General features: G+C 44.7%; 1 protein-coding gene across 2 annotated transcripts in view; it reads left to right on the top strand.

Moving 5' to 3' along the window:
• TNKS (tankyrase) overlaps positions 1-16,189 on the top strand; it is a gene marked incomplete in the record, with an annotated part of 313,626 nt that overhangs the window by 46,853 nt on the left and 250,584 nt on the right. For both annotated transcript variants that reach the window (XM_073598540.1, XM_073598531.1), the window contains 1 exon segment: positions 6,046-6,270. In XM_073598540.1, the coding sequence (XP_073454641.1) occupies positions 6,046-6,270 (225 nt within the window).

Genomic DNA, 16,189 nt, shown 5'->3' with positions numbered 1-16,189 from the left:
TGCTGATGACGTTATTGGCTGCATGTACTCTGAATATCTATTAAACTGTGCAAGTTTAGGAGATATTCACAGTACCTATAGGTAAGCCTTATTATAGGCTTACCTGTAGTTACAAGTAAAAAATAAGACTTTGCTTCCACTTTAATCTGTGTGCACCATTACAATGAGTCAGTTTTTGTTTTCCCAAATGTGTAAAGTTTCTTGGTTTTAAGTAATTCCTATTGCTATTTATTAGCAAAAATGTTTTCCATCACAGGAATTACTTTTTTGAGAAGTACTGGCAGTTTCCTGTGGAACTACACTGCATCTGAGCACTACAAACCATAAATGCAATTTACTTTGTTTTAAGGCCTCATGCACACTGGGCATTTGCCCGGCTCGTCTAAATGCCTTTTCTCCTGGCAGGAGAAAAGCAGCATTTAAAATGTACTTAAAACCACATTTTGCAACACGTTTTGGAATTCATTCATTCTAGTGGCTAGAATATACATTTTTTTTTTCGTATTTTGCTGCTCTATTGATCAGGTGAGCAAATTACTTATAAATATGTGTAAACTTCATAACCACATACAAACAAGAAGTGATTAATGCAATGAATGACAGTATAGTATGTAGGGGTGCTGAATATAATCTGCGCATCGATGCATCGCGATTCAGCCTTGCTCGATTCTGCATCGATGCAGAGAGCAGCTGAATCGCGATGTGCGCTGACGTCACTGCCGTTCCTCCCCCTTGTCACATTCATCGTAAAGGCCTTGAGGAGCCACACTGAGTGCACATGTTGGTGGGGACATGAAGAGCCAGAGCTGAAGGGTGGTCTGGCCTGTCCAGGTGATCGGGATCCTGCTGGCTCTGATCCAGGGACAATGGCTGATGAGTGCACACTGCACAGTACACCTTATCCCGGGAGATTTCCGTCCTAGCTTGGGAACATGCAGGTAACCATGCCCCTGTTTGGTCACTCTGCAGCCTGGTCACATATTTGTGGTGTCTACTGAGGAAAGGGGGTGAGGGGCCCCAGGATGGTTGGTGGAGAAGGAGAGGACCCCTAGGTGGCTGGGGGAGAAGGAGACGACCCTTAGGTGGCTGGGGGAGAAGGAGAGGACTCCTGGGTGGCTGGGGGAGAAGGAGAGGACTCCTGGGTGGCTGGGGGAGAAGGAGAGGACTCCTGGGTGGCTGGGGGAGAAGGAGAGGACTCCTGGGTGGCTGGGGGAGAAGGAGAGGACTCCTGGGTGGCTGGGGGAGAAGGAGAGGACCCCTGGGTGGCTAAGGGTGGAGAGGGTCCCTGGGTGGCTGGGAGAGGAGGAGAGTGCCCCTGGGTGACTGGGAGAGGAGGAGAGTGCCCCTGGGTGACTGGGAGAGGAGGAGAGGGCCCCTGGGTGGCTGAGAAGGAAGGATATGGCTACTGGCTAAGGGAGAAGGAGAGGGCCCCTGGGGGGCCATCTGGAGAAGGAGAGGGCCCCTGGGGGGCCATCTGGAGAAGGAGAGGACACATGGATGTTTGGAGGAGAAGGAGAGGGCCTCCAGGGTGGTTGGGGGAGCAGGAGAGAGCCCTGGGTAGTTGGTTGTATATTCACCGTGTGCTAGCTGCTAACTAATCATACAATGCCCACTTTATTTTGGTTTTTAATGCAGATATGACAGTATGTTCCCCAGCTGGCCGTCAAACTGCCTGATATCCTCCACAACCAGTTTCTCCTCCTTCAATTCCCACTGTCTCTCGCCCAACTCCCCTTTATGTCTCAAAATGCTCCCCAGACTCTTTCATTCTCTATCCATGGACTTCACCATCTTCCAATTCTTATCCCTTGACCCCTCCATCCTTCAGTTCTTCTAACCCCAGACTCTTCCATCCTTTAGTTCCTATCTCCAGACTCCTCCATTCTTCCTTTCCTATTCATGGATTCCTCCTTCCCTATCCCCACACTCCTCCATCCTTCAGTTCTCCTGACTGCTTGAATTTTTTGATGAAAACTATTGTCAGTAACTGTGATGCATCGTGGAAACGAATCGAATCGTTACCATGATAATTGTAATTGAATCGTGAGACCACTGAAGATGCGCACCTCTAATAGTATATACCAAGGATCAAGAGATCCAAAAACAAGAGTAAATGAATAAAGTGGTCTCAAAAGTCCAAATAAAATGTGTATATCCCACACCAAGTGAATCTCTGCCATCGAGGAGTCACACCAGAAGGCTTACGCCACATGTACACTGCTGCTGCTGCTAAATGGACGTTCAGAGGCAGTTGGACACTTTTTTCAACTGCCCCTGAACTCCTTCAATGTTATCTTATCTGTATATGTACACAGGTTTGTTTACGGTCGTTTTTAGGTAGTTGTGTTTTATAGGCCTTTTTTTGAAGATAAATCCGTGTTTAGCCGCGTTTCGTTTTTTGGCCATTTAAAAAAAAAAATTTAATAATTTTTTTTTTTAGAAACTCTTCTAAATGCAAACGCTGCAGAACACAGCTAAATGCAGCAAAACTGACGTTTTAAACGTGGGTTACTATCTGTCAAGTTCAGGAGAGGTTGTAAAAACGTCCCGTGTACATGAAGCCTTACCAAAAATATTTGACCCTCATATTATATCGCGGTCATATAACGCATAGCATAATCACAACTGTTGACTGCCAGATTTCACCTTCAGCATTCCACACTGGCAGCCAGGTGGATGGGGATATGCACCAATCCTAAGAACTTAAAGACAAACTTCATTAACACTATCAACTCTTGGATGCGCTTCTGCTATGTCATTGTCCAGTCAGGAAACTGGGGGGGTATGGCTTTCCTCAGCGTGTGCTGCTGCTTTGCGCTTGGCTCAAGGTCACAAGGCCATCTTGGTGGAAGCGATGATTATATTGTGCAACTTCAAAAGCCGTGGCATATAGTGCAGCCAGTGACACCCTCCACCAACATAGACCATAGGCTTTTTACAAGATGCCAAGACCTCTAAAGAGGAACTGCAGTCTGCTCACATAATTTGTAATAAAAACATTTTTGCCATTCTGAAGCTTCCCTCCAACCACTTTGCATATTATTTTATATATACTGCGATTATGTACCTGCCAAATATGCTGCAGCAATCTCCCTCCACTGAGTCTGGCTGCAATCATTTTAACTGTGGGCAGCTGAAGCTGCTGCCTGTTCACTTCCTGGAATTTACACAGAGGCACACCTCCAGCTCTGCAGCTCTCATTGGCCCTCTTATGACGCATCCCCCTTCCTTCCTGGCAAACTCTCACTAGAGAGAAAGAGATAACTGTGCATGATATCATAAGCCTAGGCTTTTTACCAGACAAGAAACAGGAAGTGGGCTGTATAAGGTATTTACTGTCAGAAAAAAATGTTTTACTATCCAAAGTTAAAACAACAAGGGCAGAAGATTTAATAGATGGAAAGTTTAAAAAATGACTGAAGTTCTGCTTAAACTATTGAAAGTGAAATGCACTTCCCCATCATTATGTGATGATCATGATCAGCATGGCAAAGTAATGAAAACTCCTCAAGCCACACTCCTCCAATTCTCAGATGGAAGCCGTGGTATCAGAGTACCACGACCAAAGTGTAATAAATTCAAAACTCCAAGGTTTATTTTTAATAATAATACAGAGATAGAGAGTTACAAGCCAGAAACATTAAGGCTCCATTTACACGTGACGCTGAGCCAAAGTCCTCTGAACGATTCTTTTTTGACACCTTGAAACCGGCGTTTAAAATGTCCGTTTAGCCGTGTTTGCGTCTAGAAGCGTTTAGTTAAGATAACCTCATAAGACCCTCCCCAAGCTCAAAAAAACAGTATTATTTAACTATTTCAGCCATTTTGTGAGACCAGAGTGAGTAGCAGCAGCTGAGAGAGCAGCAGTGTACTTGTATTTAGCGCGTCCCTTGCCACGTCACCTGCCACAAGTTACGGATTGTCACTTGCCACACGCTGCGGATTGTCATTTACCACGTCACCTGCCACAAGTTGCGGATTGCCCACTTGCCACATCACCTGCCACAAGTTGAGGATTGTCCACTTGCCACGTCACCTGCCAAAAGTTGTGGATTGTCCACTTGCCACGTCACCTGCCACAAGTTGTGGATTGTCCACTTGCCACGTCACCTGCCACATGTTGCGGATTGTCACTTTGCACGTCACCTGCCACAAGTTGCGGATTGTCATTTGCCACGTCATCTGCCACAAATTGCAGCTTGTCCACTTGCTACGTCACCTACCACAAGTTGCGGATTGTCCACTTGCCACATCACCTGCCACAAGTTGCGGATTGTCCACTTGCCACGTCACCTCCACAAGTTGCAGATTGTCCACCTGTTACGTTATCTGCCACACATTGCAGATTGTCACTTGTCACCTGTCACAAGTTGGGGATTGTCATTTGCCACGTCACCTGCCACAAGTTGTGGATTGTCCACTTGCCACGTCACCTGCCACAATTTGCTTGTTCAAATCTAACAACATATGGGTCAAATTCCAATTATACTTCGGATAACCGCAATGCTAGTGGTGTATTGGATTGGATCAAGGGCTCATTAGGGTATATAAATGGTCTATGAATCATTGCAAGCAATTACAATTTTTTAAAATATTTTTTTAATGGTTTTTCATCATTTACCATCATTTTTGAGATTTTTAATGTAAAAAAAATAGGGCACCGCGTTTAGTCGCGTTTAGCGTCTGAAACGTGGAAATCTTTGGCGTCAACCCATTTATTGGCTTTCAAAGAAACGCTGTTAAACGCAACTGCCTAAAAAACGCCAATAAACGAGACTGTGTACATGGTCACATAAGATAACATTGAATGAGTTCAGGGGCAGTTGAAAAAAGCGTCCAACTGCCTCTGAACGTCCGTTTAGCAGCGTCCCGTGTACATGGGGCCTTAGGCATATCACCGCCGCTTGGCTTGTGTGCATCGTAACTAAGGACGAGCTCCGGCGTGTTCGCATGCTGCATGTGTAGAGCCCGCCAGGAAGTCGGCACTGCACAGCGCTAATCACAAGCAGTGAGACATTTCTCGATGTGCGGCTGCAAAGATCGGGAAATGTCTCACTGCCTGTGATTAGCGCAGCGCAGTGCCGACTTCCTGGCGGGCTCAGCACGTGCAGCATGCGAACACGCTGGAGCGCATCCTTAATCGTAACACCAGATAGTTGGCTCCACCAAATGTGTTTCATTACAATTAATATCAGGGGAACTACAAAGGTGCAGGGAGGAGACGTTTCAGGAGTCTGTATAGGATTTTCAGCTTTCAGGCAGCAAGGTACCATTGGATTTGTAGTCCTTAGAAATTGAAAGTAAACAACATAGGAGAAGCTGCAACGCATACAGGGAATCCAGCAAGTTGTGGAGGAGATGGCCAGCAGACAGGCAGCAATCACAATATGAAAGTAGATTTTTCAAGTAAGTTTACATTGGATTTTCAATAATGACAATTTTTTGTATGCTTATTAAAATGCTGATGATATAAATTGAAAGCTGTGACCATAGATTCCGTTAAACTATGAAAATGAAAGTTAGAAGCTGATTGGTTGCCATGCACAACTGCTTCAGCTTCTGGCTGCTCCAGCCTTAGACCCCATACAACTATTAGATTTTCTGCAGATTTTTGTCTTCAGCTTTACCAAAACCATATAATATGAGGTCAAACCTTAAGAGTTTCAATTTGTATGCAGTCAGGCAGGCCCTTGCACTACATGTATTTGGTAAATCTGAAGACAAAAATCTGCAGAAAATCTAATAGAGTGTATGGGGCCAAAGTAGGAATGAATAGGAATGCTTCAAGTGCATGCACAGGTTTAAACAGGTGTGGCTTGGATGCCTTCTGAAGCTGTGCTGCTCTGCACATAGTGAAGATTATTGAATTAAGGACTTCGACATTTCTCCAGGTGGGCTGCACTCGGGGGTGGGGGGACTGCATTAAAGGGCAACTTGTAACAAAGATACTGATAATCTTTAGGCATTTTGTGTATCATCTTATCTATGTCAATAAAAAGGCAATTGCTGTATTTTTATGTACTGTAATTTTTTTTCTGTTTGTAGGTTTCGGTAGAAAGGATGTTGTGGAGCATTTGCTGCAGACCGGAGCGAATGTTCACGCTAGAGATGATGGAGGCCTTATTCCACTACACAATGCCTGTTCGTTTGGACATGCAGAGGTTGTGACCCTTCTGCTTTGCCAAGGTGCAGACCCCAATGCAAGAGACAATTGGAACTATACCCCTCTACATGAAGCAGCAATTAAAGGAAAGATAGACGTTTGCATAGGTGAGTGTTTGCTTTATTAAATTGTTACTTTTTCATGTGCACTGTTGGCAGACCATTTCAGGATGACAAAATTAAAAGCAGAACTTCAGCCTCACAATTTTCTGTGCCATCTGGTGCTTGGTGAAAAAAAAACAAAAAAAACCTGTGCTGCTTTTTTAATTTTAATTTTCTCCTCCTTCCCACTGTGTGGTTCCATATAAGCACTTTATTTTAGATTGGAAAGAGTTAACCAAACAGTCTGCACTCTTGTGCACACTGAATCTTAGGACTCAGTAAATCCTCTTGCGGTGCTTGACATGTTACTCAGACTAGTGTCTGTGCAGTGTGATCCAATATACAAGCACACGTAATAGCTTCTTATTTTATATGGATGAGTAAGAGTTCTCTGTAGGAGTCTGCCCTCTTCCCTGTGCACACTATATCCTAGACTCCTGGGAATTCCTCTGTAGATGTGCGCTGTAACTTGCTGTGACAAACTGTGTGAATGCAGTGAATCTCTGTGAGTACAACTGACTTGCCATTTTCCTTATTGTATTCGATAATGGTATGTGCTGTATTATTCACTTATACATGAGCAGTAAAGAGTGTGAAATCTAAAATGCAAACAAAGGTGACACAAAACATCTGGTTTCCCGTCTTGTACTATTCACATTTTAGGCTGGTTCACACATGCAGCTATACTGCTGCCCCTCTGAAAAGCAATGTGTGGTGGGTCATATTTGGAGGGTGTTTTACAGGCAGTGTGGGAGGTGATAGGTCTACTCACCACCTGCTTTAAACCTCCTAATGCTGACCCAGTGCATCGACCAACTAATACACCACACCCTCCCCACCTCCCCTGGTCACCACTGCACATGCCTCCATGGATGATTAGCTTTCACTGCCCGTGCAGTGGTCCGGAATTTCGAAAGCCAGTGTTTTCTTCCCCTTATTTCCTTAGGGATGCTAGGATAGATCGGAACAGTTCTGATTGGGCAGTGCTTGTCTGTGACATCTTTGACCCTAGGGGGTTCTGTGACGTGAACTGGTGAGTGCTGTGGAGTAGTCTTTGCTAGTACCCTCTCCTAGTTTATAGTGAGGGTTCCCATGTATGTGTCAGCAGGCCATATCTCAGCGATGGGTGGAGGGGTTGTAGGGGGTGAGGGGTCTCGAGTGTCTTCTTTAGGTAGGAGATAACCCGGGCACAGCCCCCACCGTGAAGTGCATCTCCTGGGGGTCAGTATGTTTCATGTGGCTCCATCTGGCTCTGACTCCTTCCATCTATCTGGTATCTCTGCTACCTCCAGGGCATCTTCATTCAAATGTTTCCATTTTCACCCTCCTTCTACTAATCTCTGGGGACATTTTACCCAATCCTGGCCCTCCATTTTCTAACAGCAACCCCCACATCCGGCACTCTTCCTCCTCTGGCAACAGCTGCAATCCAGTCAGTTTAATTTCTATCTCCCTGATTCCAAAAAACAGCCCCCCCCCCCAATCTCCTGGACCAGTATCAGGCTTTTTTGATGATTTCTCTGCCTGGCTCCCCTACTTTCTCTCCTCTAAAGTACCCATCATCATTCTTTGTGACTTTAACGTCCCTGTTAATGTTAACAGCCTGGCTACATCTCAACTTCACGTCATCTTTTGACCTAACACAATGGGCACACACTTCCACTCACTCCGATGGTAACACCCATGACCTTATATTTTCCCATCTTTGCAGTCCTGGCAACCTCCTCAATACCCCCTTTCCTCTCTCTGATCACAACCGCCTCAGTTTCACAATGTCTTTGTCTTTAACCACCTATCCCTCCAAGCATCAAATGATTACTTGTACCTTTGCTATTTAACCCTTTGTTTCTGTATTCTGCTACTGACCACCCCTTTGACAAAATCTGACCCCTGTCCAGTCCAAACCTGGCCACCTCTGTCTACAACAGTTCACTCTCATCCTTATTGAATGCACTCGCTCCCCTAACTACAAGCAGAATCAGAACCCTACTGTTGCAACCTTGGCAAACTAACAACACCAAAAATCTCACAAGACATAGCTGTGCTCTTGAGCGACTGTGGTGTAAAGCTAAATCCCTTCAGGACTTCACCCTATACAATTCTGTCCTTCTAAAATAAGATTCCTGTCATCAAGTCCTTGTTGGCTCTTCTCTACCTTTTTAACTCTCTACTTTGTCCTCCCGCTTCCACCCACTAACTCAGTCACTTTCCAAAAGATTGCCAATCACTTCAAAATCAAGATTGATGCAATTCACGAGGACATCTCCACTGTACAGATATCTTCCCCACTTAACATACCCTGTCTAACAGCACTTTTAATACTTTCCTCTTTTGACCTGGCTACTACTGAAGTGGTTACCAAACTTCTCTCATCTCCTCTCCCCATGCTTGTCTCCAGGACTTCTCCAGAGCCTTTCTCTTCCTCTAGAACTCTCTACCTCAATCTGTCCAGCTATCTCCTACTCTAGCCACCTTCAAGCAATCCCTGAAAACTCATCTCTTCAGGGAAGCCTATCCTGCCTCCAACTAACAACTGAACTTTTAACTTTTCCATCAGCTCATCCCCCACAGTTATTACTTTTTTATACCATTTGCCCCACCCTTAGATTGTAAGCTCTTATGAGCAGGGCCGTTGTAACCTTCTTGTATTTTATTGTATTGTAACGATACTGTCTCCTTTTTATTGTAAAGCGCTGTGCATTCCAAAGGTACTTGCACCTCTTCTTGCCCTCTTAACTCAGAACATTCAGATAATAGGGTACTGGATGACCTCCTCCTAAGGGATTCATCTCCCCTTCAACTGTCTAAATGTGTCCAAAGGACTATTCAGATTCTTTAGGTAATTGGCTTTCAAAGGTCTGCTCTCCAGCCTTCCCTTCACCTAGAATACTCAGTCCTCATGCTGGACATAGCCCAGGCCAAGTCTTTCTTCCAGAAAACATAATTCTCTCTCTAAGATCGCATGCTTGGATCTTAAGATCAGAGACGACCCCCAATGAGATCCTCTGATAGTTGTGGGCCTCATAGTAACCCTATTATTCGAGACCATACCCTTTGCTCAATTTTATTTGAGGCCTCTCCAGTGCAGCGTCTTGTTGGCCGGAAATAAGCATCCTCCTCTTGATCTCCTCCTTATGCACCTCTTCTGTCAAGCAAAAGAATTTCCTTCTTTTCTTGGATTTCCAATCCAGCCTTGACAATGGGAAGTCATTTCTATCACACCCATGGAGGGTGATGACTATGGATGCCAGTATCATAGGATTGGGAGCAGTGTTCTGATCCCACTCAGTTTAGGGAATATGGGTACCCAAGAAAGCGAAGCTCCCTATCAACATTTTGGAACTCAGGGCAATAGATTCAGCTTTGAATTTATGGACCCCCCACTTCTTCAGGGTTACTTGATGAGGAGTAGTCAGACAATGCCACAGCTGTGTCCTATATCAACCAGCAAGGGGGTACCAGGAGTCAGGCAACCTTAATGGAAGTAAGACTTATCATGACATGGGCAGAGAAACCGTGTCCAGCCCTTTCTGCTGTTCACATCATGGGAGTGGACAATTGGAAGGCAGATTATCTACAATGTATAGTGATAAGAGTGGGGCTGGTCCGCACATCAATCCAAAAAATACTCAATCTAAAATGATCGGTGATCCGAACATATTTATGTATATATAATACCACACGTGTAATAAACAAATTCAACGGCCACTCCTTGAAGACCTCACATGACGAAACGGACGTAGGGCGGAGCAAGGACGCTGATAACATCGCGTATGCCAGCTCACACTTGCGGTCTATGGCAAGCCCAGTGGTGAACAGCTAAAAACAGCTGAGCATGTTACTCCCTAGTGCCGGGCAGGCACTCTTCAAATGTGAATGAATTACAGATGTTTTTTAACAAGCCTGTTAGAAATGTTTACACTATGGGAGCCTCCTTCCTTCCTTTTTTTTATCTTCCCCATAACATCCTGTGATCTGTGAAAGGGAAATCTAACTTATTCGAAGTTAGTGACTGATGATCGTTTGGAAATATTGTGGTATTCCAGCTAAACTATAATTTCACCAGTATATTGATCTGGTGAGTCCATTTTCGTGAGAGCGGTGAAGGATTCACACAGTGGTGGAGCATTAAATTCACTTAAGACCCCTTTCACACTGAGCTGCCCCAGGCTTCAGTGGTAAAGTGGCGTTATTTTTAGCGCCACTTTACTGGCGTTTTAGCGGCGCTATTCGGCCGCTAGCGGGGCGGTTTTAACTTCCTGCTAGCGGCCGAAAAGGGGTTAAATCCGCCTGCAAAACGCCGCTGCAGTGGCACTGTGCCGGCGATATCACGGCGCTGCCCCATTATTTTCAATGGGCAGGAGCAGCGCTCCTCCACCGCTGCAAAGAAGCTGCTGGCAGGACTTTTTGTGACGCCCTGCCAGCGCAGCGCCCCAGTGTGAAGCACTCTGGCTTTCACACTGGGTTTGCAGCTGAGGCTTTTTTCAGGTGCTTTACAGGCACTATTTTTAGAGCTGTAGCGCCTGAAAAACGCATCAGTGTGAAAGGGGTCTAAACATAAACAAAGGCGTTTTTTTTTTCCACAAGTTTAATGTTTTTATGATTTTGCGCCTATATATTTGTCGATTTGATTTTTTTTAATTTATACTTTAGCACTTTAATAATATTGCACAAAAGTTTTTTTGCACTTGGACAAGCACTAGCACTTTATATATTTTTTTGCACAATTTGTTTATTACATATGTGGTAATATATATACATACTATGCAAAACCTTTCTATTACTTGCAAATAATCCTGGGCTATATTAGTACTTGCAAGACAGAAAAAGTGGCGCTAAATAGCGGTGTAGCTCCTAGCTGAAGTGCAAAGCAATAATCTAATGTTCCAACAAATACAACATAATAAAAGTTCTCATTGGTGTGAGAAAATAAACATTCAAAATCCCTGTACAGGTGTATCAAACACACAGCACTATATAAAAAAAGACATGAACTCTAAATAATAGTCCATAAATATTCCCAAGGCAGGACACCGTGCAGGAAAGGTGAGGTCTCTGAAAACAATCCACCAATTCACTCAGTGTTAGTGATTCCTCTCCCCTTGAATTCCACACTCACCAGCTCCATATGCCTCACACTCTCGTGTTTTGGCAATCAGGCATAAGTGTAGGTTGGTCAGTGAAGGGTCAAAGGATCCAGATTCTTTTATAATCCGGGTGTTACCTCAATTCATAAAAAGAACTCAAGATAGTGTGATACCGTAAAATAAGTTTGGCTTTTATCAAGAATTGTTCATGTGAGTGCAATGATTTAAGTTTTAAATTGAATAAATTCACTTATTTTACGGTATCACACTATCTTGAGTTCTTTTTATGAATTGAGGTAACACCCGGATTATAAAAGAATCTGGATCCTTTGACCCTTCACTGACCAACCTACACTTATGCCTGATTGCCAAAACACGAGAGTGTGAGGCATATGGAGCTGGTGAGTGTGGAATTCAAGGGGAGAGGAATCACTAACACTGAGTGAATTGGTGGATTGTTTTCAGAGACCTCACCTTTCCTGCACGGTGTCCTGCCTTGGGAATATTTATGGACTATTATTTAGAGTTCATGTCTTTTTTTATATAGTGCTGTGTGTTTGATACACCTGTACAGGGATTTTGAATGTTTATTTTCTCACACCAATGAGAACTTTTATTATGTTGTATTTGTTGGAACATTAGATTATTGCTTTGCACTTCAGCTAGGAGCTACACCGCTATTTAGTGCCACTTTTTCTGTCTTGCAAGTACTAATATAGCCCAGGATTATTTGCAAGTAATAGAAAGGTTTTGCATAGTTTACATAATTTTAGAGTGGCAGCTCTATAGCCATTGCATTAGGACTTTCTCTTGTGTAGGGGGTAAGCACCCCTCCACCTGGCATTTGAGCGCAGTGGTGAAGACTCAAGAGGGGCGCGTATATTTGAGTTTTCTCATTTGTCACAATATATATACATACATAAATATGTTCGTATCACTGATAATTTTAGATTGAGGGTTTTTTGGATTGATGTGTGGACCAGCGCCAATCTTATCACTATAAATGGTTTATTGTGAGGGGGAAAGTGTTGGGTCTCAGCGCCACAATACAAAAAAACTATTTGTTGATTATATACCTATACTGCACCTAAAATTAATGGAAAACTAATACCAATGCAAAAATATATATATGAAGGGCGCAAAGAAAACAATACAAAAATCAAATTAATAATATACAATGTGTATCTAATTAATAAAGTGCAAAATAAAATAAACCATCAAAAATGTCCATAATAATCATATGTGAACAAATCTTCTTGTGTATGCGCGAACAACGCCCCCCCCCCCCCCCCCCCCAGGTCACACTCCTAGAACTGCCCCTTTTAGAGAACAGGGAACCGAGTACATCAAAGAGGCAGCCACAGCGCAGTCCAGTCCAGCAAAGAGACAGCTGCAGCCCAGTACATCAAAGAGACTGCCAAGTCCAGTACATCAAAGAGACAGCTGCAGCCCCCTCAAGCAAAGAGACAGCCCAGTCCAGTCCAGCAAAGAGACAATCCAGTCCAGCAAAGAGACAGCCCAGCCCAGTCCAGCAAAGAGACAGCCCAGCCCAGTCCAGCAAAGAGACAGCCCAGTCCAGCAAAGAGACAGCCCAGTCCAGCAAAGAGACAGCCCAGTCCAGTCCAGCAAAGAGACAGCCCAGTCCAGTCCAGCAAAGAGACAGCCCAGCCCAGTCCAGCAAAGAGACAGCCCAGCCCAGTCCAGCAAAGAGACAGCCCAGCCCAGTCCAGCAAAGAGACAGCCCAGCCCAGTCCAGCAAAGAGACAGCCCAGCCCAGTCCAGCAAAGAGACAGCCCAGCCCAGTCCAGCAAAGAGACAGCCCAGCCCAGTCCAGCAAAGAGACAGCCCAGCCCAGTCCAGCAAAGAGACAGCCCAGCCCAGTCCAGCAAAGAGACAGCCCAGCCCAGTCCAGCAAAGAGACAGCCCAGCCCAGTCCAGCAAAGAGACAGCCCAGCCCAGTCCAGCAAAGAGACAGCCCAGCCCAGTCCAGCAAAGAGACAGCCCAGTCCAGTCCAGCAAAGAGACAGCCCAACCCAGTCGAGCAAAGAGACAGCCCAACCCAGTCGAGCAAAGAGACAGCCCAACCCAGTCGAGCAAAGAGACAGCCCAACCCAGTCGAGCAAAGAGACAGCCCAGTCCAGTCGAGCAAAGAGACAGCCCAGTCCAGTCGAGCAAAGAGACAGCCCAGTCCAGTCGAGCAAAGAGACAGCCCAGTCCAGTCGAGCAAAGAGACAGCCCAGTCCAGTCGAGCAAAGAGACAGCCCAGTCCAGTCGAGCAAAGAGACAGCCCAGTCCAGTCGAGCAAAGAGACAGCCCAGTCCAGTCGAGCAAAGAGACAGCCCAGTCCAGTCGAGCAAAGAGACAGCCCAGTCCAGTCGAGCAAAGAGACAGCCCAGTCCAGTCGAGCAAAGAGACAGCCCAGTCCAGTCGAGCAAAGAGACAGCCCAGTCCAGTCGAGCAAAGAGACAGCCCAGTCCAGTCGAGCAAAGAGACAGCCCAGTCCAGTCGAGCAAAGAGACAGCCCAGTCCAGTCGAGCAAAGAGACAGCCCAGTCCAGTCGCGCAAAGAGACAGCCCAGTCGAGCAAAGAGACAGCCCAGTCCAGTCGAGCAAAGAGACAGCCCAGTCCAGTCGAGCAAAGAGACAGCCCAGTCCAGTCGAGCAAAGAGACAGCCCAGTCCAGTCGAGCAAAGAGACAGCCCAGTCCAGTCGAGCAAAGAGACAGCCCGTAAAGAGACTGCACAGCAAAGAGGTCACCCAGCAAAGAGACTGCACAGCAAAGAGGTCACCCAGCAAAGAGACCACCCAGCACAGTTCGCAGACCATCCAGCCCAGTCCGCAGCACAACCTCATTCAGCAGCATTTTGCTCACAACAGTAACAGACCAGTCCAGTTTACATGAGGCTAGTGAGGAGTAGGAGGAACGCCTGGCTACCTTCCACTATCCACGATCACTCAATCAGATACCATGACACACGGCGCCAAACCGATCTCCCTGACAGCACTGAGAGGCGGGACAGAGCCACGGAGTACACATCTCTCCGCCCTCCACTCTTACAAGCTGCAGCCATTCCATCCCTCAGGGCAATGGCAGCAGGCTACATAGGAGGAGGAGCCGGGGCTACACACAGAATACGGGGGGAGTTCTCTGCTGGAGGTGCCCCCGTGTTTGATCCCTCCGCGGGCAGCAGGGCAGGGCGCATCTGTACAACTAGGAGGAGAGAAAGGAATGCTTTGGCAGAGGTGGCGTTCTGCCAGAAAAAAAGCCCTGTGTGTGTGTGGATAGATAGAGGCTGACTCTCCAATATCAATACATATGAACACCATAGCTTTACAGCCTTCAGCACTTTGCATCAAAGAGAAAAAAACTGTCCTATTAGTGTTCTTTAGAGAGAAAAACAGGTATAAACGAGTCTTCAGATGTTCAGACTTTGAACACCTACCTCTAAATCCATTTGGTAGTGCATACAGGGTGTTGTAGTTCTACAACTGCTGGGTATATTGAGAGTTATCTGTAGAGATTGAGACGTATATTGATCAGACTAAGTGTTCTCCTGATGCCTTTTGGCTGCCTTTTTGATTAGATTTACTTTAGAGCAGAACATTGTTTATGCTATCATGATGTAGAAGAATAGATTTTTTCAGTTTCTTTGTTGCTATTGAATATCACATACGGATTCATTACTTTAGTAGGTACATCTTATAAAGATAAGCTGATACAGATATGTTGCTTTTGCATTTTCCTCTTCCCATCCACCTTTATTTTCTATGTGTTCATCTGAAATTCAGGATCTCTGTTGTATTAAAATTAATCCCCCCCCCCCAAATATTACGCTACATATAATCTCTCTAAATCATTTGATGTTTGAGATGCAATTTTCTAGTGGGGGTTGTGACTATCCTTGATCTGGTAATTTAGAAAGATAATCTTGAATAATGATGCACATTGCTACAGCTTTCTACTCTTCCACTCTACAAGCACACAGGAGTAGCTTTGGAAATACGGCACAATGAAATTAATTTTAATTAAGAAATATAACAAAACTTGTGTTAATAGAATCTTACTTGCCGGAAACAATATCTTTTCAGGTAAGATGACCCCCCCCCCCCCTTTTTTTTTTTTTTTTTTTTTGGCTAAAGGGAATGTTTCCTTTTACTCAGAGCTTGGTGAATCCAGGGAGGCAAGTAGCCAATCCACCCCAAAAATACAACTGTCCTCTAGTTGTTTGGAACTATTTCTATTTACAGTTGGTGAAAATCCAAGGTTTAGTGCATGGGCAATAATATAAGATAGTTTAAATCTGGTTTCAGATCTGTTTGTGCTGTGCTTTATCCATCCACGCAGTTTGTTGTGAATGCATGGAAATTGCCTGTAAATCTCATCCCACACACCTGTATACACTAGCACTGATACCACCTGCTGCCCCCTTTATGGGATTGTCCCCTGAATTATACCTGAATCTCGATTTATCCCTTTATCTATGTTCTTTTTTTAACACTCAATGTGATTTTAGCAGAAATATAAAAATGGCCCTTGATTTAGATGTAGTACTGATATATAGTTTTCATGTTTACTCTTTGGTTAATAATATACATGGTCTGATTTTCAATTTTCTGAATCAGTTTTCCATAGGTTTTGTTGCATACATTTGTTTTTAAATGAGCTTTTACTGTTATGTTTTGAAGCTGAAATTGCAGGACTTAATTTTTGTGACAGTTAGCCTTAGTTTCTCAAAAAACAAATAACAGTATGGTCATGGGTTATATAAAAGCCCCTGTTTCGTCAGATTCCTCTATCCTCTATTGTCCAATTTTGGTGAGCCTGTGCGAACTGTAGCC

This window comes from Aquarana catesbeiana, linkage group LG01 (assembly GCF_042186555.1).
Source record: "Aquarana catesbeiana isolate 2022-GZ linkage group LG01, ASM4218655v1, whole genome shotgun sequence".
Lineage (NCBI taxonomy): Eukaryota > Metazoa > Chordata > Amphibia > Anura > Ranidae > Aquarana > Aquarana catesbeiana.
The sequence above is the reverse complement of the archived record's forward strand: the minus strand, read 5'-3'. Positions and strand labels throughout refer to the sequence as shown.